Genomic DNA, 24,381 nt, shown 5'->3' on the forward strand with positions numbered 1-24,381 from the left:
AAATCATGTCCAATCAATTGAATTTACCACAGGTGGACTCCAATCAAATTGTAGAAACATCTCAAGGATGATCAATGGAAACAGGATGCACCTGAGCTCAATTTCGAGTCGCATAGCAAAGGGTCTGAATACTTATGTAAATAAGGTATTTCTGTTAATTTTTTATACATTTGCTATAAATTCTACAAACCTGTTTTCGCTTTGTCATTATGGGGTAGATTGATGAGGGGAGAAAAAAAACAATTTAATCAATTGTAGAATAAGGCTGTAACATAACAAAATGTCAAAGTGAAGCGGTCTGAATACTTTCCGAATGCACTGTGATGAATCCACAAGTGGCTTGGGACTTCGCTACAAGGCCATCAAATGAATTATGAAGAGATGGGCAGAAACCACTCCTCTTCTGACAAATTGTCAATCTGATGCTTTATTAAGAGGCCCCCCAAAAAAGACATGACTTCGACATTTAACAAGTCTATCAACAACAAAGCAGAACACCAGTCATTGAATGGAAATATTGGACAAATGTATTTACCCTCTCCTGTTCAGATGTCTGATATGAAAGGATCACAGTGGAAATGTGTCAGTCCAGTGAGGGACACAAGCAAAGGGTTGGCAAGTGGTCTAACAAGTCTACCACCCTCCCATCACGTATATATACACTTTTTATTTACTGTCCATCTCATGCCTTAGACATATTCCGGACATTGAAAGATGAACAGCACAAAATAAAACATCTTGGACAAAAATAAATCACACCAATCATGTTGACAGCAGGACAAGCCAACCTGATTGTTTATTTAGAAAAATGACAAGCCGGTCAAAGAAAAATACATTCAGTATTCACAACTGCAATGTTTCATTAATCATTTCAGAACAAATTAATCAATTACTTACTACAATCACTCTTGCTTGTATATGACAGTGGAGTTTCACACTCCCTTTGTAAGTTAGCATACCTTGTATGTTGGGAAAATAACTAATAAATCAATTTAAGAGACCATTCTAACAGGTTGAACTGAAATTACGTCAGCCCAAATGTTTTACAATGGTCTAAAAATGCATGTGAATCAGTGTACAACTGGATTTTCAGAGAAAAACAAATACCAGAACTTTGCCTTTACAGTTCCCCTGTTCAATCGTTGGTATTGCTTACGAATGTTAATTGCAAATTTTATTCATAAACAACAAATCCAATGAAACATTTTGCACTAAAAGCTATGCCAAATGTTGACCACAGTACATGGACACATAACACAGAGTCCCTTTTTAAATAGAATGGCATGATTTTGTTCTGTCCACTACATCAGTGTGCTCATCCTAAACCATTCTATTGATTTCATTTCAGGGTAAAAAGGGAGAATAGAATGCGCTATTCTAATGTTTAGTATCAACAAATGCAATTATGTAGGCAAAAAAAAATAAACTATCAGTTCAATTTACATAACAAATGGCTCCAACAAACATGAAAACAACTTAATAAAAAAGGTTCTGAATTGAAAACTAATTTGGCTGCGTGTCCAGGCAAAGACACCGGATTCAGAGATTTGAGTCTGTAGTGTTCCAATCCTGACGGCCCCCTCTTGCGCTGTTCCCCTCCTAGTACAATCTGCAGGGACGATGGGTGGACATGACATGGCATTACCCAACTCACTGGCAACTATAGTTGCGGCATGCCAGAGATGGACTTGATTAAGGGCTACCAAAAGGTAGAGCATCAACCAGAATGACAGTTCATTGATCCCCCATATCTACTGAGGATAACTATTTCCTTCTCTTACAGTACAAGGACGAGTAGAGAACCACCATATTCGCACCCCTGGAAGAGTAGTAAGGAAATATAAATGTCTAATCTGCTCTGTTTAGAGGGAATTGTCCGTTCGCTGTTGAAGCCCTGTGCCCGTACTAACCTCACAGCCAATCACAAACCTATACAACTAATAATAATAATACTACATTGACAATTATGTACATACTTACAAAATTATATAAAGCGGGAAAAACAATAAGTTAAATCCTTTCATTCATACAATGTCTGCGGCCAATTTTGTGCATATACACCAAAAGGCCTGGAGATTTTTTCCAAAAACAAAAAGGAAAACAGACAGACTTAGTGGGGGTCTTTCTCCATATCCTGGCAGTCATTTTCCATCCAGTATTCGGAGTCCCTCCAGTGTGCGGCTGGGAGCTGACATGGTGATGTGATGCAGGGTTAACGACGTGGCAGTTCTGTGGTGCTAAGCAGCACCATGTAAAGGATATATATCTAGCAGCTGGTGCTCATAGCATCCACAATCACCCCCTACTCTTACTAGGGCCTACTACAGCATGGTGCGTCCACACAGTACACATCCAGGGCTTTGGTTTCCTTTCAATGCAAACACACGCCTATTCTCCTCCCCTTGCAAACAGCATGGGAAGGGAATCCCACATTAACTAAAGAAAAGTGATGGGGAGGGAAGGGTGGGTCTGAAGGAAACTCATACAGCCAAGGTGACTTATGTGCCTCATCTTCACCCTTGTTTAGAGTCTCATATTCCCTTGTTTATTTTGGGGAGTGGTCTTGGAGGGGGGTGAAGGGAGAGTTGCTGGAGGACGGACACTCTGAGACTCCCTCCATCTTGGCTGGCGAGCCAGTGGAAGAACCCACACTGCTGAGGCTGCCATCTAGCACATCTGGCGGACAGAGGCTGGTGAGTGGAGAAGACTCATTTCAGCAAGCAAACCATAGCAAACTGTTAGATATTCAATGACAGTTGGTCGCATTGTGATTCTGCTCATCATATGAAGGTGCACGGTTTAGCCTAATGGCAGAGAGGGGACTGAAACTGTTAAACTTGTGAACCAAATAGCCTAAACATGCAGTGGCTTTTATGAAGATTGAGGAACACTCACCAGGAGTTGAAGTCTGGCCGTTGGACTTGGGGCACGAGCACGTCAGAGGACAGCATGGTGGTGGTCCCATGGAAGAGCCTCTTTGGCTGGCTCTCCATCTCCATCATCTCCCCTAGAGAAGGGGAGGCACAAACATTCATCAAGAGAGAACTAACATATCCATAGGACATAAACACCTCACACAAAATGCCCTCTTCCACCTATACCACCAAACAGGAGTTCAAACTTAGTTCAAACAGTTAAAAGGGGCAGGTGAAGTGGCTCTAGTATACACACATACACAGAACAAAAATATAAAAATGCAACAATTTCAAAGACTTTACTGAATTACAGTTCATAAGGAAATTAGTCAATTGAAATAGATTCATTAGTCCCTAATCGATGGATTTCACCTGACTGGGCAGGGGTGCAGCCATGGGTGGACCTTGTAGGGCATAGGCCACCCACTTGGCAACCAAGCCCGCCAATCAGAATGAGTTTCTCAACAAAAGGGCTTAATTAGAGACAGAAATACTCCTCAGAACCCCCCCCCCCATTCAATTCTCTGGCGGACATTCCTGCAGTTAGGATGCCAATTGCACGCTCCCTCAAAACGTGAGACATCTGTGGCATTGTGTTGTGTGACAAAACTGCACATTTTAAAGTGGCTTTTTATTGTCCCCAGCACAAGGTGCAACTGTGTAATGATCATGCTGTTTAATCAGCTTCTTGATTTGCCACAACTGTCAGGTGGATGGATTATCTTGGCAAAGGAGAAATGAACATTAACAGGAATGTAAACAGATTTGTGAGAAATAAGCTTTTTGTGCGTATGGAACATTTCTGGGATCGTTTATTTCAGCTCATGAAACCAGGAATTTACATGTTGCGTTTATATTTTTGCTCTCATACACACACACACACACACACACAACCATTAAAGGGTTTTTCTTTATTTTTACTATTTTCTACATTGTAGAATAATAGTGAAGACATCAAAACTAAAAAATAACACATATGAAATCATGAAGTAACCAAAAAAAAGTGTTAAACAAATCTAAATATATTTCAAATAGCCGCCTTGATGACAGCTTTGCAAACTTGGCATTTTCTCAAACAGCTTTGGAATGCATTTCAATTAACAGGTGTGCCTTCTTAAAAGTTAATTTGTGGAATTTCTTTCCTTAATGCGTTTGAGCCAATCAGTTGTGTTGTGACAAGGTAGGGGGGTATACAAAAGATAGCCCTATTTGGTAAAAGACATTATTATGTCAAGAACAGCTCAAATAAGCAAAGAGAAACGACAGTCTATCAATACTTTAAGACATGAAGGTCAGTCAATACGGAACATTTCAAGGACTTTGAACGTTTCTTCAAGTGCAGTCGCAAAAACCATCAAGCGCTATGATGAAACTGGCTCTCATGAGGACCGCCACAGGAATGGAAGACCCAGAGTTACATTTTTTAGTTATTTAGCAGACGCTCTTTTCAGAGCATACATTATTTTTCATACTGGCCCCCTGTGGGAATCGAACCCACAACCCTGGCGTTGCAAACGCCATGCTATACCAACTGAGCTACGTCCCTGACGGCCATTCCCTCCCCTACCCTGGACGACTTGTGCGCCACCCCATGGGTCTCCCGGTCGCGGCCGGCTACGACAGAGCCTGGATTCGAACCAGGATCTCTAGTGGCACAGCTAGCACTGCCATGCAGTGCCTTAGACCACTGCGCCACTCGGGAGACAAGTTACCCCTGCTGCAGAGGATGAGTTCATTAGTTACCAGCCTCTGAAACATTTATTTGGGCTGCAATTTCTGAGTTCAAGTCACAGACACATCTCAACATCAACTGTTCAGAGGGGACTGTGTGAATCAGGCATTCATGGTCAAATTGCTGCAAAGAAACCACTACTAAAAAGACACCAATAAGAAGAAGAGACCTACTTGGGCCAAGAAACACAAGCAATGGACATTAGACTTGGGAGTCTTTTGGTTCCAACCACTGTGTCTTTGTGAGACGCGGTGTGGGTGAACGGCTGATCTCTGCATATGTATTTCCCACCGTAAAGCATGGAGGAGGTGGTGTTATGGTGTGGGGGTGCTCTGCTGGTGACACTGTCTGTGATTTATTTAGAATTCAAGGCACACTTAACCAGCATGGCTACCACAGCATTCTACTGCAATACGCCATCCCATCTGGTTTGGGATTAGTGGGACTATCATTTGTTTTTCAACAGCAAAATGACCAACCAGGCTGTGTAATGGCTATTTGACCAAGAAGGAGAGTGATGGAGTGCTGCATCAGATGACCTGGCCCCCACAATCCCCCGACCTCAACCCAATTGAGATGGTTTGGGATGAGTCGGACCGCAGAGGATTTTTGTATTTTTGTATTTATTATGGATCCCCATTAGCTGCTACCAAGGCAGCAGCTACTCTTCCTGGGGTCCAGCAAAATTAAGGCAGTTCATACTATTTTAAAAACATTACAACACATTCACAACACACTGTGTGTCCTCAGGCCCCTAATCCACCACTACCACATATCTACAGTACAAAATCCATGTGCATGTGTGTGTATAGTGCGTATGTTATCGTGTGTGTGTATGGCTGTGTCTGCGCCTATTTTTGTGTTGCTTCACAGTCCCCACTGTTCCATAAGGTGTTTTTTTAATCTGTTTTTTAAATTAAATGTTACTACTTGCATCAGTTACTTGATGTGGAATAGAGTTCCATGTAGTCATGGCTCTATGTAGTACTGTGCGCCTCACATAGTCTGTTCTGGACTTGGAAGAGACCTCTGGTGGCATGTCTTGTGGGGTATGCATGGGTGACCGAGCTGTGCGCCAGTAGTTCAAACAAACAGCCCGGTGCATTCAACATGCCAATACCGCTCATAAATACAAGTAGTGATGAGGTCAATCTCTGTGAAGGAAAAGCAGCCAACAAGTGCTCAGCATATGTTGGAACTCCTTCAAAACTGTTGGAAAAGCATTCCATTTCTTATAAGCGTCCGGGTTAGAGTCCCGCTCCTTGAAAGCGGCAGCTCTACCCTTTTGCTCAGTGCGGATGTTTCCTGTTTTCCTGCTCTAGAGGAGATCTGCATGGAGGAATGGGCCAAAATACCAGCAACAGTGTGTGAAAACCTTGTGAAGACTTACAGAAAACGTTTGACCGGTGTCATTGCCAACAAAGGGTATTTAACAAAGTATTGAGAAACTTTTGTTATTGACCAAATACTTATTTTCCACCATAATTAGCAAATAAATTCATTAAAAATCCTACAATGTGATTTTCTGGAATTTATTTTCTCATTTTGTCTGTCATAGTTGACGTGTACCTATGATGAAAATTACAGGCCTCTCTCATCTTTTTAAGTGGGAGAACTTGCACAATTGGTGGCTGACTAAATACTTTTTTTCCCCACTGTATTGAAGCAACATCTCAAGACATCAGTCAGGAAGTTAAAGCTTGGTCGCAAATGGGTCTTCCAAATGGACAATGACCCCAAGCATACTTCCAAAGTTGTGGCAAAATTGCTTAAAGACAACAAAGTCATGGTATTGGAGTGGCCATCACAAGGCCCTGACCTCAATCCTATAGAAAATGTGTGAGCAGAACTGAAAAAGCGTATGCGAGCAAGGAGGCCTACAAACCTGACTCAGTTACACAAGCTCTGTCAGGAGGAATGGGCCAAAATTCACCCATCTTATTGTGGGAAGCTTGTGGAAGGCTACCCGAAACATTTGACCCAAGTTAACCAATTTAAAGGCAATGCTACCAAATACTAATTGAGCGTATGTGAACTTCCGACTTCAACTGTATATACATATACAGTGAGGGAAAAAAGTATTTGATCCCCTGCTGATTTTGTATGTTTGCCCACTGACAAAGAAATGATCAGTCTCTAATTTTAATGGTAGGTTTATTTGAACAGTGAGAGACAGAATAACAACAACAAAATCCAGAAAAACGAATGTAAAAAATGTTAGAAATTGATTTTGCATTTTAATGAGGGAAATAAGTATTTGACCCCCTCTCAATCAGAAAGATTTCTGGCTCCCACGTGTCTTTTATACAGGTAACGAGCTGAGACTAGGAGCACACTCTTAAAGGGAGTGCTCCTAATCTCAGCTTGTTACCTGTATAAAAGACACCTGTCCACAGAAGCAATCAATCAATCAGATTCCAAACTCTCCACCATGGCCAAGACCAAAGAGCTCTCGAAGGATATCAGGGACAAGATTGTAGACCTACATAAGGCTGGAATGGGCTACAAGACCATCGCCAAGCAGCTTGGTGAGAAGGTGACAACAGTTGGTGCGATTATTCGCAAATGGAAGAAACACAAAAGAACTGTCAATTTCCCTCGGCCTGGGACTCCATGCAAGATCTCATCTCGTGGAGTTGCAATGATCATGAGAACGGTGAGGAATCAGCCCAGAACTACACGGGAGGATCTTGTCAATGATTTCAAGGCAGCTGGGACCATAGTCACCAAGAAAATAATTGGTAACACACTACGCCGTGAAGGACTGAAATCCTGCAGCGCCCGCAACGTCCCCCTCCTCACGAAAGCACATATACAGGGCCGTCTGAAGTTTGCCAATGAACATCTGAATGATTCAGAGGAGAAATGGGGGAAAGTGTTGTGGTCAGATGAGACCAAAATCGAGCTCTTTGGCATCAACTCAACTCGTCGTGTTTGGAGGAGGATGAATGCTGCCTATGACCCCAAGAACACCATCCCCACCGTCAAACATGGAGGTGGAAACATTATGCTTTGGGGGTGTTTTTCTGCTAAGGGGACAGGACAACTTCACCGCATCAAAGGGATGATGGACGGGGCCATGTACCGTCAAATCTTGGGTGAGAACCTCCTTCCCTCAGCCAGGGCATTGAAAATGGGTCGTGGATGGGTATTCCAGCATGACAATGACCCAAAACACACGGCCAAGGCAACAAAGGAGTGGCTCAAGAAGAAGCACATTAAGGTCCTGGAGTGGCCTAGCCAGTCTCCAGACCTTAATCCCATAGAAAATCTGTGGAGGGAGCTGAAGGTTCGAGTTGCCAAACGTCAGCCTCGAAACCTTAATGACTTGGAGAAGATCTGCAAAGAGGAGTGGAACAAAATCCCTCCTGAGATGTGTGCAAACCTGGGGGCCAACTACAAGAAACGTCTGACCTCTGTGATTGCCAACAAGGGTTTTGCCACCAAGTACTAAGTCATGTTTTTCAGAGGGGTCAAATAATGATTTCCCTCATTAAAATGCAAATCAATTTATAACATTTTTGACATGCGTTTTTCTGGATTTTTTTGTTGTTATTCTGTCTCTCACTGTTCAAATAAACCTACCATTAAAATTATAGACTGATCATGTCTTTGTCAGTGGGCAAACGTACAAATTCAGCAGGAGATCAAATACTTTTTTCCCTCACTGTACAGTTGAAGTCGTAAGTTTACATAGGTTAGAGTCATTAAAACTCGTTTTTCAACCACATTTTTCTTGTTAACAAACTATAGTTTTGGCAAGTCGGTTAGGACATCTACTTTGTACATGACAGAAGTCATTTTTTCAACAATTGTTAACAGGCAGATTATTTCACTTATAATTCACTATATCACAATTCCAGTGGGTCAGAAGTTTACATACACTAAGTTGACTGTGCCTTTAAACAGCTTGGAAAATTCCAGAAAATGATGTCATGGCTTTAGAAGCTTCTGATAGGCTAATTGACATAATTTGAGTCAATTGGAGGTGTACCTGTGGATGTATTTCAAGGCCTACCTTCAAGTATTGCCTCTTTGCTTGACATCATGGGAAAATCAAAAGAAATCAGCCAAGACCTCAGAAAGAAAATGGTAGACCTCCACAACTCTGGTTCATCCTTGGGAGGCCTGAAGGTACCACATTCATCTGCACAAACAATAGTACGCAAGTATAAACACCATGGGACCATGCAGCCGTCATACCGCTCAGGAAGGAGACGCGTTCTGTCTCCTAGAGCTGTACGTACTTTGGTGCAAAAAGTGCAAATCAATCCCAGAACAGCAGCAAAGGACCTTGTGAAGATGCTGGAGGAAACAGGTACAAAGGTACAGTGGGGAAAAAAAGTATTTAGTCAGCCACCAATTGTGCAAGTTCTCCCACTTAAAAAGATGAGAGAGGCCTGTAATTTTCATCATAGGTACACGTCAACTATGACAGACAAATTGAGAAAAAAAATCCAGAAAATCACATTGTAGGATTTTTAATGGATTTATTTGCAAATTATGGTGGAAAATAAGTATTTGGTCACCTGCAAACAAGCAAGATTTCTGGCTCTCACAGACCTGTAACTTCTTCTTTAAGAGGCTTCTCTGTCCTCCACTCGTTACCTGTATTAATGGCACCTGTTTGAACTTGTTATCAGTATAAAAGACACCTGTCCACAACTTCAAACAGTCACACTCCAAACTCCACTATGGCCAAGACCAAAGAGCTGTCAAAGGACACCAGAAACAAAATTGTAGACTTGCACCAGGCTGGGAAGACTGAATCTGCAATAGGTAAGCAGCTTGGTTTGAAGAAATCAACTATGGGAGCAATTATTAGGAAATGGAAGACATACAAGACCACTGATAATCTCCCTCGATCTGGGGCTCCACGCAAGATCTCACCCCGTAGGGTCAAAATGATCACAAGAACGGTGAGCAAAAATCCCAGAACCACACGGGGGGACCTAGTGAATGACCTGCAGAGAGCTGGGACCAAAGTAACAAAGCCTACCATCAGTAACACACTACGCCACCAGGGACTCAAATCCTGCAGTGCCAGATGTGTCCCCCTGCTTAAGCCAGTACATGTCCAGGCCCGTCTGAAGTTTGCTAGAGTGCATTTGGATGATCCAGAAGAGGATTGGGAGAATGTCAAATGGTCAGATGAAACCAAAATAGAACGTTTTGGTAAAAACTCAACTCGTCGTGTTTGGAGGACAAAGAATGCTGAGTTGCATCCAAAGAACACCATACCTACTGTGAAGCATGGGGGTGGAAACATCATGCTTTGGGGCTGTTTTTCTGCAAAGGAACCAGGACGACTGATCCGTGTAAAGGAAAGAATGAATGGGGCCATGTATCGTGAGATTTTGAGTGAAACCTTCCATCAGCAAGGGCATTGAAGATGAAACGTGGCTGGGTCTTTCAGCATGACAATGATCCCAAACACACCGCCCGGGCAACAAAGGAGTGGCTTCGTAAGAAGCATTTCAAGGTCCTGGAGTGGCCTAGCCAGTCTCCAGATCTCAACCCCATAGAAAATCTTTGGAGGGAGTTGAAAGTCCGTGTTGCCCAGCGACAGCCCCAAAATGTCACTGCTCTAGAGGAGATCTGCATGGAGGAATGGGCCACAATACCAGCAACAGTGTGTGAAAACCTTGTGAAGACTTACAGAAAACATTTGACCTGCGTCATTGCCAACAAAGGGTATATAACAAAGTATTGAGAAACTTTTGTTATTGACCAAATACTTATTTTCCACCATAATTTGCAAATAAATTCATTAAAAATCCTACAATATGATTTTCTGGATTTTTTTTTCTCATTTTGTCTGTCATAGTTGACGTGTACCTATGATGAAAATTACAGGCCTCTCTCATCTTTTTAAGTGGGAGAACTTGCACAATTGGTGGCTGACTAAATACTTGTTTCCCCCACTGTATCTCTATCCACAGTAAAACTAGTCCTATATCGACATTTTTTTTTTTTTTTTTTTTTTTCACCTTTATTTAACCAGGTAAGCCAGTTGAGAACAGGTTCTCATTTACAACTGCGACCTGGCCAAGATAAAGCAAAGTAGTGCAATAAAAAACAACACAGAGTTACATATGGGGTAAAAAAAACATAAAGTCAGAAATACAACAGAAAATATATATACAGTGTGTGCAAATGTAGCAAGTTATGGAGGTAAGGCAATAAATAGGCTATAGTGCAGAATAATTACAATAGTATTAACACTGGAATGCTAGATGTGCAAGAGATGATGTGCAAATAGAGATACTGGGGTGCAAAAGAGCAAAATAAATAACAATATAGGGATGAGGTAGTTGGGTGGGCTAATTTCAGATGGGCTGTGTACAGGTGCAGTGATCGGTAAGGTGCTCTGACAACTGATGCTTAAAGTTATTGAGGGAGATAAGAGTCTCCAGCTTCAGAGATTTTTGCAATTCGTTCCAGTCATTGGCAGCAGAGAACTGGAAGGAATGGCGGCCAAAGGAGGTGTTGGCTTTGGGAATGACCAGTGAGATATACCTGCTGGAGCGCAGACTACGGGTGGGTGCTGCTATGGTGACCAATGAGCTAAGATAAGGCGGGGATTTGCCTAGCAGCGATTTATAGATGGCCTGGAGCCAGTGGGTTTGACGACGAACATGTAGTGAGGACCAGCCAACAAGAGCGTACAGGTCACAGTGGTGGGTAGTGTATGGGGCTTTGGAGACAAAACGGATGGCACTGTGATAGACTACATCCAATTTGCTGAGTAGAGTGTTGGAGGCTATTTTGTAAATGACATCGCCGAAGTCAAGGATCGGTAGGATAGTCAGTTTTACGAGGGCATGTTTGGCAGCATGAGTGAAGGAGGCTTTGTTGCGAAATAGGAAGCCGATTCTAGATTTAACTTTGGATTGGAGATTCTTTATGTGAGTCTGGAAGTTGAGTTTACAGTCTAACCAGACACCTAGATATTTGTAGTTGTCCACATACTCTAGGTCAGACCCGTCGAGAGTGGTGATTCTAGTCGGGTGGGCGGGTGCTAGCAGCGTTCGATTGAAAAGCATGCATTTAGTTTTACTAGTGTTTAAGAGCAGTTGAAGGCTACTGAAGGATTGTTGTATGGCATTGAAGCTCGTTTGGAGGTTTGTTAACACAGTGTCCAATGAAGGGCCAGATGTATACAAAATGGTGTCGTCTGCGTAGAGGTGGATCTGAGAGTCACCAGCAGCAAGAGCGACATCATTGATATACACGGAGAAAAGTGTCGGCCCAAGAATTGAACCCTGTGGCACCCCCATAGAGACTGCCATAGGTCCAGACAACAGGCCCTCCGATTTGACACACTGAACTCCATCTGAGAAGTAGTTGGTGAACCAGGCGAGGCAGTCATTTGAGAAACCAAGGCTATTTAGTCTGCCAATAAGAATGCGGTGGTTGACAGAGTCGAAAGCCTTGGCCAGGTCGATGAAGACGGCTGCACAGTACTGTCTATTATCAATCGTGGTTATAATATCGTTTAGGACCTTGAGCGTGGCTGAAGTGCACCCGTGACCAGCTCGGAAACCGGATTGCATAGCGGAGAAGGTACGGTGGTATTCGAAATGGTCGATGATCTGTTTGTTAACTTGGCTTTCGAATACTTTCGAAAGGCAGGGCAGGATGGATATAGGTCTGTAGCAGTTTGGATCTAGAGTGTCACCCCCTTTGAAGAGGGGGATGACCGCGGCAGCTTTCCAATCTCTGGGGATCTCAGACGTTATGAAAGAGAGGTTGAACAGGCTAGTAATAGGGGTTGCGACAATTTCGGCGGCTAGTTTTAGAAAGAAAGGGTCCAGATTGTCTAGCCCAGCTGATTTGTAGGGGTCCAGATTTTGCAGCGCTTTCAAAACATCAGCTGTCTGAATTTGTGTGAAGGAGAAGCGGGGGGGGGCATGGGCAAGTTGCAGCAGAGGGTGCAGAGTTGGTGGCCGGGTTAGTGGTAGCCAGATGGAAAGCATGGCCAGCTGTAGCAAAATGCTTGTTGAAATTCTCGATTATTGTAGATTTATCGGTGGTGATAGTGTTTCCTAGCCTCAGTGCAGTGGGCAGCTGGGAGGAAGTGCTCTTATTCTCCATGGACTTTACAGTGTCCCAAAACTTTTTGGAGTTAGTGCTACAGGATGCAAATTTCTGTTTGAAAAAGTTAGCCTTTGCTTTCCTGACTGCTTGTGTATATTGGTTCCTAACTTCCCTGAAAAGTTGCATATCGCGGGGGCTATTTGATGCTAATGCTGTACGCCACAGGATGTTTTTGTGCTGGTCAAGGGCAGTCAAGTCTGAGGAGAACCAGGGGCTATATCGGTTCTTAGTTCTGTATTTTTTGAATGGGGCATGTTTATTTAAGATTGAGAGGAAATTACTTTTAAGGAACAACCAGGCATCCTCTACTGACGGAATGAGATCTATATCCATCCAGGATACCTGGGCCAGGTCAATTAGGAAGGCCTCCTCGCTAAAGTGTTTTAGGGAGCGTTTGACAGTGATGAGGGGTGGTCGTTTGACCGCAGACCCGTTACGGACGCAGGCAATAAGGCAGTGATCGCTGAGATCCTGGTTGAAGACAGCTGAGGTGTATTTAGAGGGTATGTTAGTCAGGATGATATCTATGAGGGTACCCATGTTTAAGGATTTAGGGTTGTACCTGGTAGGTTCGTTGATGATTTGCGTGAGGTTGAGGGCATCTAGCTTGGATTGTAGGATGGCTGGGGTATTAAGCATATCCCAATTTAGGTCACCAAGCAGTACAAACTCAGAGGATAAATGGGGGGCAATCAATTCACATATGGTGTCCAGGGCACAGCTGGGGGCTGAGGGGGGTCTGTAGCAAGCGGCAACAGTGAGAGACTTATTTCTGGAAAGGTGGATTTTTAGAAGTAGAAGCTCAAACTGTTTGGGCACAGACCTGGATAGTATGAGAGCTCTGCAGGCTATCTCTACAGTAGATTGCAACTCCACCCCCTTTGGCAGTTCTATCTAGACGGAAAATGTTATAGTTGGGGATGGAAATTTCAGAATTTTTGGTGGCCTTCCTGAGCCAGGATTCAGACACTGCTAGAACATCAGGGTTGGCAGAGTGTGCTAACGCAGTGAATAACTCAAACTTAGGAAGTAGACTTCTGATATTTATGTGCAAGAAACCAAGACTTTTGCGATTACAGAAGTCATCAAATGATAGCTCCTGGGGAGTAGGAGTGATACTGGGGGCTACAGGGCCTGGGTTAGCCTCTACATCACCAGAGGAACAGAGGAGGACTAGAATAAGGATACGGCTAAAGGCTTTAAGAACTGGTCTTCTAGTGCGTTGGGTACATAGAATAAAGGGGGCAGATTTCCGGGTGTTATAGAAAAGATTCAGGGCATTATGTACAGACAAGGATATGGAAGGATATGAGTAAAGTGGAGGTAAACCTAAGCGTTGGGTAACAATGAAAGAGATAGTATCTCTAGAGGCATCGATTGAGTCGGTCTCTGAGTGTATGGGCGGAGGGTCAAAGGAGCTAACTAAGGCAGGTTTAGCTAGGCTGGGGGGTCTACAGTGATATAGTACAATTAGAAATAACCGAAACAACAATAAACTAACCATGTTTGGGCTGAGGCTAAACATAAACAGGATGTAGTACCGTAAAAAGGAACAGTCCAGCAGATATCAGCTGTATAGCTGAGTTATCATAAGGTCCGGTGGTGAAGCGCTAGTGAGTAAGAGGCCATAGTGAGTAAGACATAACCTGAAAGGCTGCTCAGCAAGGAAGAACCCACTGCTCCAAAACCGCCATAAAAAAGCCAGACTACGGTTGGCAACTGCACATGGGGACAAAGATCGTACTTTTTGGAGAAATGTTCGCTGGTCTGATGAACCAAAAATATAACTGTTTACCCATAATGACCATTGTTATGTTTGGAGGAAAAAGGGGGTCGCTTGCAAGCCGAAGAACACCATCCCAACCGTGAAGCACGAGTGTGGTGACCTAGGCAGAGTTGCAAAGAAAAAGTCCAGTGTCTGTGTTCTTTTGCCCATCTTAATCTTTTTATTGGCCAGTCTGAGATATGGCTTTTTCTTTGCAACTCTGCCTAGAAGGTCAGCCTCTTCACTGTTGAGACTGTTTTTTGGCGGGTACTATTTAACGAAGCTGCCAGTTGAGGACTTGTGAGGCGGTATATATATATATATATATATATATATATAAACACACACACAAAACATTATGAACACCTGCTCTTTCCATGACAGACTGACCAGGTAAATCCAGGTGAAAGCTATGATCCCTTATTGAGGTCACTTGTTAAATCCACTTCAAATCAGTGTAGATGAAGGGGAGGAGACAGGTTAAAGGATTTTTAAGGCTTGAGACAATTGAGACTTGGATTGTGTATGTGTGCCATTCAGAGGGTGAATGGGAAAGAAAAAAGTTAAGTGCTTTTGAATGGGGTATGGTAGGTGCCAGGCGCACCAGTTTGGGGTCAAGAACTGCAACGCTGCTGGGTTTTTCAGGCTCAGCTTCCCGTGTGTAACAAGAATGTTCCACCCACCCAAAAGGACATCTAGCCAACTTGACAACTGTGGGAAGCATTGGAGTCAACATGGGCCAGTATCCCTGTGTAACGCTTTCAACCATTTGTATAGTCCATGCCCTGACGAATTGAGGCTGTTCTGAGGGCAAAAGGGGGCGCAACTCAATATTAGGAAGATGTTCCTAATGTTTTGTACCCTCAGTGTATATGCTAAGAGGCGGTTCAGGTTCTCTCCAGATTCCGAGTAAGCTTGCTTCAGTCGAAATAGAGCATATTCTGTTGTGGTAAAACATATTCAGCTCATACTTGCCTCGAATAATCTTACTTAGTGTGGTCCTATCTCTACAATGAGCAAAGCATAGTTACAATGTCTTAAAATCTTTCTCCAAGTCTAACTTCTTCCACAAAAAAAAATATATATATATATTACAAAAATAGTTATACCCCTCAGATAGGCTTTTAGAGTGTCCCAACATATTGCCAGTGAGGTGTCCTCCTGTTTGTTTGTACACTCATATAAACACTGAACAAAAATATAAACGCAACATGTAAAGTGTTGATCCCATGTTTCACGCACTGAAATAAAAGATCCCAGAAATGTTCCATACACACAAAAAGTTTTTTCCCCCGCTCTAATTTTGAGCATTTCTCCTTTGCCAAGATAATCCATACATCTGACAGGTGTGGCATATCAAGAAGCTGATTAAACTATATGACCATTACACAGGTGCACCTTGTGCTGGAGACAATAAAAGGCCACTAAAATGTGAAGTTGTGTCACAACACAATGCCACAGATTTCTCAAGTTGAGGGAGCGTGCAATTGGCATGCTGACTGCAGGAATGTCCACCAGAGCTGTTGCCAGATAATTTAATGTTAAATTCTCTACCATAAGCCACCTCCAATGTCGTTTTAGAGAATTTGGCAGTACGTCCAACTGGCCACACAACCGCAGAACACGTGTAACCACGCCAAATCCGGCTTCTTCACCTGCGGGATCGTCTGAGATCAGCCACCCGGACAGCTGATGAAACTGAGGCGTATTTCTGTCTGTAATAACTAATTCTGGTTGGCTGGGCCTGTCTCCCCAGTGGGTGGGCCTATGCCCTCCCAGGCCCACCCATGGCTGCACCCCTGCCCAGTCATGCGAAATCTATAGATTAGGGCTGAATGAATTTATTTCTAATAATAATAATATGCCATTTAGCAGACGCTTTTATCCAAAGCGACTTACAGTCATGCGTGCATACATTTTTGTGTATGGGTGGTCCCGGGGATCGAACCCACTACCTTGGCATTACAAGCGCCGTGCTCTACCAGCTGAGCTACAGAGGACCAATTTAATATATATATTTAATATTTAAATTGACCGATTTCCTTATATGAACTGTAACTCAGTCAAATCGTTGAAATTATTTAATGTTGCGTTTATATATTTGCTAGATATAGATATCTATAAAAAATATATATAAAAAAATAAACACCTTTTGAAAAATACAGACCCACCTTTACGTTTGATGGGCCCCAGGATGCTGGGCCTGATGCAGTTAATGGGGCTCTGGCTCCGCCGGCTAGAGACAAGAGAAGACAGACAATAAAGAAAAATGTATAGCAGTTACTAAATAATCATACTGATCATCTGTTGTAGGCAAATGTGGTGTATGACTATGAATGGGAGTTGTCAGTGTTCAGAGCTACCCCTAGTCAGAGCACTCACCTGAAGCGTCGCGTTGGGCTAGGTATAGGGCTGGGAGACAGGCCGTTGCTGCTCACCAGAATTTGCAATGAAGGGGAGAAGCACTGCTGCTCATTGGAGAGGAAGGGAATATATAATTATGAGCCAGGACTCTCTGCCAGAGATACATTTATGGTCCTACCCGCTAGGCATCCGTACAAATTGCAGTGGATGCACAATGCACATACCTTCTTCCCTATCCCTCTTGTAGGGGATGGGGCTGGGGATACAGGCACAAAGTCGATGCGCTTTGGGGACGACGATGCAGATTTCTCAAAGTCATTGTCACTCTGTGGGGATTAGCACATGCAAAACTGTAATCAGCATTAACCTAATTGTATTGTACCACCATTCATTCTACTATAAGGTGGTGGTGAGCATACAAATCCTACCAGTGAGGTGGTTGTTGGAGTAATATACTACCGAATGATTGTTATTTTATTTGAATATAGTTCATTTATTTAGGCAAGACAAAATAAGATACATACAGACATATACAGCCTAACATAAACCAGACTTTCCTATCTCTATTCCCACCCACCCTGTCCCCTCCAGAGGTAGGCAGGCCTATAGCCTAAAAACAGGCAATAGGCCTACTGAATGATGTAGGTGCATAGCAACAAATAAAATCACGTACATTGACCAATGTATACACAATTAAGGGAGACAATTTGATTAATCAGTTCATAATCTGGTATATTTTTGATTACACATTGATGGGAGAATATAATTAATGATATAGAAATATTGGGGTATTTAAGAACACCTGCTGACCACTGCAGGAATGGACCCCATACCAGGTCATAGTGCCCTTAAGGGATACTTTAGGATTTTGGCAATCCTTTATCTACTTCCCAAGAGTCAGATGAACTTGTGGATACCATTTTTATGTCTGTGTCCCGTATGAAGGAAGTTAAGAGGTAGTTTCACCAGCCAATGCCAACTACCGTTAATGCAATGACTGGGTATCTGTGTCTATGGGTATCTGTTAGCACTGTTGCGTTTATATTTTTGTACAGTAGAAATACTTTATCAGAGCCTCCCGGGACGAGGAAATTGTTGGATGCTCCTGTAATCTAGGGGTTTTCAAACGTTCCTTGCCCAGGGACCCCCGCATAGGAAAACCGGCGACCCCCATCATATGTTAGCAAAAAATTAAATAGAAGTGATCAACATGTTTTAATGAATAGATTTGGTAGACCGTTTCATTGTTTTGACCTCCCCACAGTTCATTGGAAAGAGGAAGTGTGAATTCTAACAGTCTGTTAGCTAAAAAGGTATCTTGGTGACGTAGAGAAAATGTTGCTGTTGTAAAGCAAATGTTCAGCAATTCTACAGTTTGGCTTGGCTAATGTGGTGCTCCTCTGCTCAAACATAACAAAAATCTAATGGGCATGTGCCCCGTTTTATTAAAATGTTTGATTCTCTGACTGTAGCTTTTATTTATTTGATTATTAGTTCTCAAAGATGGTATTATTTAAAAATGTATATAGTTCAATATCTTTCTGCATGACTTCCATCTGGTTTTGGTCATTTAAGTTGACACTAACTGTTTTTCAATCCCGAAAATTACCACTTAGATGGCTCACCTAAGAATTTTCTATACAGAAAACAACCCTGTAATTAGCTGCAATTACTAATTTCCTCCATATTAAAGGGATAGATTGAGATTTTGGCAATGAAGCCATTTATGCTAAGTGTTCCTGTAAAAATGTACATTACATTTTAGTCATTTAGCAGATGCTCTTATCCAGAGTGACTTACAGTTAGTGAGTGCATACATATTTTTTTTTCATACGGGCCCCCCGTCGGAATCGAACCCACAACCCTGGCGTTGCAAGCGCCATGCTCTACCAACTGAGCTAAACTTCAAGTCATTGTGCTAATGCTAGTTAGCATTGGCTTGTGAAACTACCTCCAACTTCCTTCATCCGGGACACAGAGACATAACAACGGTATCCACAATGGTATTCTGTATAAACCCCCCCGCTTAAATAGCGGACCCCCTGCAGTACTTTGGGGCCACAGCCTGCAGTTTGAAAATCCCTGGTATAAGGTTGTCTAAGGTGAAAGCTATGATCCTTTATTGATGTCACCTGTTAAATCCACTTCAATCAGTGTAGATGGAGGAGACAGGTTAAAGAAGGATTTTTAAGCCTTGAGACAATTAAGACATGGATTGTGTATGTGTGCCATTTAGAGGGTGAATGGGCAAGACAAAAGATTTAAGTGCCTTTGAACTGCAACGCTGTTGGGTTTTTCACGCTCATCAGTTTCCTGTGTGTAACAAGAATGGTCCACCACCCAAAGTACATCCAGCCAATTTGACAACTGTGGGAAGCATTAGAGTCAACATGGGCCAGCATCCCTGTGGAACGGTTTCAACACATTGTACAGTCCATGCCCCGACGAATTGAGGCTGTTCTGAGGGCAAAAGGGGGTGCAACTCAATATTAGGACGATGTTCCTAATGTTTTGTACACTCAGTGTATATAACTTACTCAGCTCATACTTGCCTCGAATAATCTTACTTAGTGTGGTCCCATCTCTACAGTGAGCAAAGCTTGGGTCCAATGTCTTAAGATCCTTCGCAAAGTAAAAAAATAAAATAATTATAATAATGATCAATTCTGGTATAAGTGCCATGACTGGCAACAGAAAAAAATAAAAAGTTCTCCACATATCCTTCAGCCCTAAGTCGTTGCACATTTGGCGCAGATTTGGAGCAAGGGCTGGTTCTGTCAAGGTCTTTGTCTGAAATCTGATTAAAGTCACCGCCCAGTATAATAGGGGCATCACCACATCCCAGTAGTGTTTGCATGAAAGAACTCAGGGGAGTCTGCATTTGGAGCATAAATATTGCACAATGTAAGGGACACACATTAACTGTCCCCTCACCACAATAGATCTGTCCCCCTGATTCTGTTCTTAAAACTGGTGGCCCTGCTAACTCTATGGCAGTTACTCTAGCATGTTCTTATTGGGCCACACTCCCTACAAAAGAGACACAATATGCAATGTGGAGGTAGACCATCATACAAAATACAAAAACTGAAAGTCTCTACCCCAAATAGCACCCCATTCTTTCTTTAGTGCACTACTTTAGTTTTGACCAGAGTCCATAAGGCTTTGGTCAAAAGCAGTGCACTTTGTAGGGAATAGGGTGCCACTTGGGATGATGGCTTAGTCATCTAACATACTAAAGCACTGCCCAATTACATGAATGCTGAAGTAGTGAGAGCCTCCAAAATAGTGGAGTGTGTAGGCCTAATATTTTTGGGAGAGGAAATAGTCAGATTCATTGTTACCATGGGAGCATCATAATTTCTCACCAGACTCAGACTCTCCTCCCAGGACTGACTCATCTGCATGGCTGCTTGAACCTCCCTGTGATGATAACACAGACATCTATGAACATGCTTTTTTCCTGAAAGGGTTGAGCCAATGATACTCAACCGCGGTTATTGACATAGTATACTATCACACGACGAGTGAGCAGTTAATAAATAAATGCCAATCCATGTGAGTCTCTTACCGTTCATGGGCTGTCTCTCTGTTCATCACATCCACACCCTCCTCCTGTAGTACCACAAACAAGAAGCATAGACATTCGGTTGGTGAGTGATATTACAGTATCTCGCCTATGGATCAAACAGGCTGACAGTCAAGTCTAGTCAAGAGTGAAAGAGTTGTAGGAGAGTACTACCAATAGGTCTGCTCTGGGAGACCATGAGCTCTGTGCACTATATCGGAAATAGGGTGCCATTTGGGAGGCAGCATATGGATCTAGCATGTTTGTCAGTTACCGACACTCCCTATGGATGAAGGCCTGAAATGCAAAGCAGCTAAAATAATAGCTTGGTCCCATGACGAGTGTGTCCACTGCAGTCGCACTTACCCGTTTGATCTGATGAAGCCTTGTGCTGGGGACGCGAATGGGTGATGAAGGGACCTGCATGTGTATTAAGGTGAGCAACCTCAATTAAATGAATCCCACCAGTCTATAAGATATTACTTAGTAAGAGTATCATGCATATTATTTTGATAATACTCCCAATTTCCATACCATATTAGGGCGGTTAACAACGGTGGTGCTGTTTCTCCTGCTGCGTAGAATCTCTCTCTGGAAAACCTGGGAATTGTCACTAGAAAAGGACAGAAAGATTAACACCACCACTTTGGTGTCTCCAATGGCACCCTAATCCCTATATACAATGACGGCCGTGATCGGGAGTCCCATAGGGCGGCGCACAATTGGCAAAGCGTCATCCGGGTTAGGGGAGGGTTTGGCAGTCATTGTAAATAAGAATTTGTTCTTAACTAGTTAAATAAAGGTTACATATAGTGCATTTATTTTTACCAGGTCCTAAAGTAGCACACTATGTAGGGAATAGGGTGCCATAGGGCTCTGGTCAAAAGTTGTGCACTATATAGGGAATAGGATGCCATTTGGAACACAGTCATAGACTACTATGCTCAGAATGTCAGCATTATACTACCAACAGCCTAATCTTGAGACTGGTGGCCTTGTTAACTCTGCTGCTTTTCTGTTGAATTACTGAATTGTCCACACTCCTCACATCAGAGAAGGTATTTGTAATTATTATAGAACCCCCATTAGCTGCTGCCAAGGTCCAGGAAAATGAAGGCACTACAATAAAAAAAAACGTTACATTTCACAACACATTAAGTAGTCATACATGCAACAGCCATGCAGCTTATAAATAGATCAACATATCAAGTCAGCAATACTGTGAGGAGCAGTGACCAAGTTGACATTTAAAGTGATACAAGTGAGCTGAAATACATTTTCTAAATACCTTAGGCCATTTATCATTGGGGCGCTGTTGGATCGTCTCAGGTGTCTGTCGCTCTGAACTAGTGTTGATGGGATTACGAGGTCCAATTCCATCTTCTCTTGTTTGCTCATCCTGGTGTCCTTTCGTTTAGCTGGCTCGAGATGTCTTCAGATACGCCTGCAACGTTCCAGGCCACCAGAATGTGAAGCTACATGGTGATGCAAAGCAACGTTCTACGTAGGTAGCTACTCCAATGCTGATTGATGGGTCTGAAAAATATCATCGACATGTATGAAGTTAGTTTGCTACGTCCCCCAAGATAGCCACTGGTTGAGTTAACCAGCATTCACTGCAATACATTTCTTATTTGTTAAGGCTCGTGAAAGTTTCTATTGGCTCAATTTCCAGCAAATGACGCTCGCGAAGATTCTTCCGAGGTTCTCTTTGGCTAAACCGACGTAGTTTTTTTATGGGCTAAGAAATCACAGCTACACAGGAACAATGCCTAGTCGCTAGCTAGCTACTTGATAATGAAACTAGCAAGCGAGCTAACGTTAATGGTTTCGAGCAAGAAATTGATGCGTTGTCAACTGTTTAGCAAGACTGGTTAGCCAAATTAAACCATGTCGACAATTGTATAACGTCTTGTTAGTTTGTAGTATATCAACATATGATTAGTTAGTTAGTAACTATTACGTGAGTTAGCGCGAAGATGGGATATCAAGCCAGCTGGCTAACACACAAGCTAGCTAGCTAGCTAACGTTATATCAAATTGTTATTGATGAACGCGCTATGCTAGCTTGAAAGTCACATTACCATGTTCAGAGGATCATCAACCTACATAACTTGTATAGTTCTCCCTCAGCCATATATTTAGCATTTCCCTTCTTCACAATACGTTAACTCTGAGTAAAATGAAATCTTGTAGGTAGCGGAACTCAATGATCAATTGTGTTTATTAATCTGCTACTGGAGCCGTCGAGAAATCTCCAACACCAAACTTCCCGCCCCTTTTGACGCATGCATGGTGACCGACAGCAGACTGATCCAATTAAATTGCCTTAATTTGCCGTGGCCGTTTGAAAGGCAGACAAGCGACCAATGGCTGCAGCGATTGTGAGCTATTTCCTGGGGACGTCATACAGTTGTACAGTCAAAATGTCAGTTAACATTTTACATTTACATTTAAGTCATTTAGCAGACGCTCTTATCCAGAGCGACTTACAAATTGGTGCATTCACCCTACAGCCAGTGGGTTAACCACTTTACAATATTATTATTTTTTTTTTTTGGGGGGGGGGGGGGGGGTAGAAGGATTACTTCATCCTATCCCAGGTATTCCTTAAAGAGGTGGGGTTTCAAATGTCTCCGGAAGGTGGTGAGTGACTCCGCTGTCCTGGCGTCGTGAGGGAGCTTGTTCCACCATTGGGGTGCCAGAGCAGCGAACAGTTTTGACTGGGCTGAGCGGGAACTATGCTTCCGCAGAGGAAGGGGAGCCAGCAGGCCAGAGGTGGATGAACGCAATGCCCTCGTTTGGGTGTAGGGACTGATCAGAGCCTGAAGGTACGGAGGTGCCGTTCCCCTCACTGCTCCATAGGCAAGCACCATGGTCTTGTAACGGATGCGAGCTTCAACTGGAAGCCAGTGGAGTGTGCGGAGGAGGGGGGTGACGTGAGAGAACTTGGGAAGGTTGAACACCAGACGGGCTGCGGCATTCTGGATGAGTTGTAGGGGTTTAATGGCACAGGCAGGGAGCCCAGCCAACAGCGAGTTGCAGTAATCCAGACGGGAGATGACTGGATTAGGACCTGTGCCGCTTCCTGTGTAAGGCAGGGTCGTACTCTCCGAATGTTGTAGAGCATGAAACTGCAGGATCGGGTCACCGCCTTGATGTTAGCGGAGAACGACAGGGTGTTGTCCAGGGTCACGCCAAGGCTCTTCGCACTCTGGGAGGAGGACATAACGGAGTTGTCAACCGTGATGGCGAGATCATGGAACGGGCAGTCCTTCCCCGGGAGGAAGAGCAGCTCCGTCTTGCCAGGGTTCAGCTTGAGGTGGTGATCCGTCATCCATACTGATATGTCGGCCAGACATGCAGAGATGCGATGTTAACTGATGCTGCTGCTAGGGAAAGAGTTTGTGGGTTGTAGTCCGCCATAAAACCCGAAGAAGAAGAAGAAGAAGAAGAAGAAGAAGAAGAAGAAGGCTGCGCAGGAACAGGGAAAAAAAAAAAAATATATATATAAACTTTGGCCGGTAGTAAAAAAGGCTAGAGAAGAAGTGAAGATCGATTGCCAGGTCATCAAGTGAATGTCATGAGAGTACTGAATGTTTTGAAAACACTGTGCTCAGGTATATAGCTACATTGACAAGAAATTGATGTCGTCCTATTCTGTCTAAGTCAAATGAAAACATTAAGAGTTTGCTAAATTACACTTGAGAAATAAGTCAATTGTCATTAATGTGAATACGGGTTCATCATATTGATCACAACTACCTCGGTTTAGGGTAGTCCAGTTCTTTCTCTAAGCTTAGGTTTCCTTACTAGCTACAGTGCCTTGCAAAAGTACTCATCCCCCTTGGCGTTTTTCCTATTTTGTTGCATTACAACCTGTAATTTAAATTGATTTTTATTTGGATTTTATGTAATGGACATACACAAAATAGTC

At 43.1% G+C, this 24,381-nt stretch overlaps 1 protein-coding gene across 1 annotated transcript; it reads right to left on the bottom strand.

Moving 5' to 3' along the window:
- Positions 1-762: 762 nt before the first annotated feature.
- On the bottom strand, positions 763-22,709 carry LOC311107742 (P2R1A-PPP2R2A-interacting phosphatase regulator 1-like). The gene is made up of 11 exons (XM_084150261.1): positions 22,529-22,709; positions 21,733-21,980; positions 20,979-21,057; positions 20,811-20,864; positions 20,448-20,491; positions 20,245-20,299; positions 17,101-17,202; positions 16,895-16,980; positions 16,684-16,748; positions 2,896-3,007; positions 763-2,690 (listed from the first exon to the last, which is right to left on the bottom strand). The coding sequence occupies exons 2-11, from the start codon at positions 21,840-21,842 to the stop codon at positions 2,546-2,548; spliced, it is 852 nt and encodes a 283-aa protein (XP_084006387.1). The 5' UTR covers positions 21,843-21,980; positions 22,529-22,709; the 3' UTR covers positions 763-2,545.
- Between the last annotated feature and the right edge of the window lie 1,672 nt (positions 22,710-24,381).

This window comes from Coregonus lavaretus (assembly GCF_964263955.1).
Source record: "Coregonus lavaretus genome assembly, chromosome: 32".
In the NCBI taxonomy this organism is placed as follows: Eukaryota; Metazoa; Chordata; class Actinopteri; order Salmoniformes; family Salmonidae; genus Coregonus; species Coregonus lavaretus.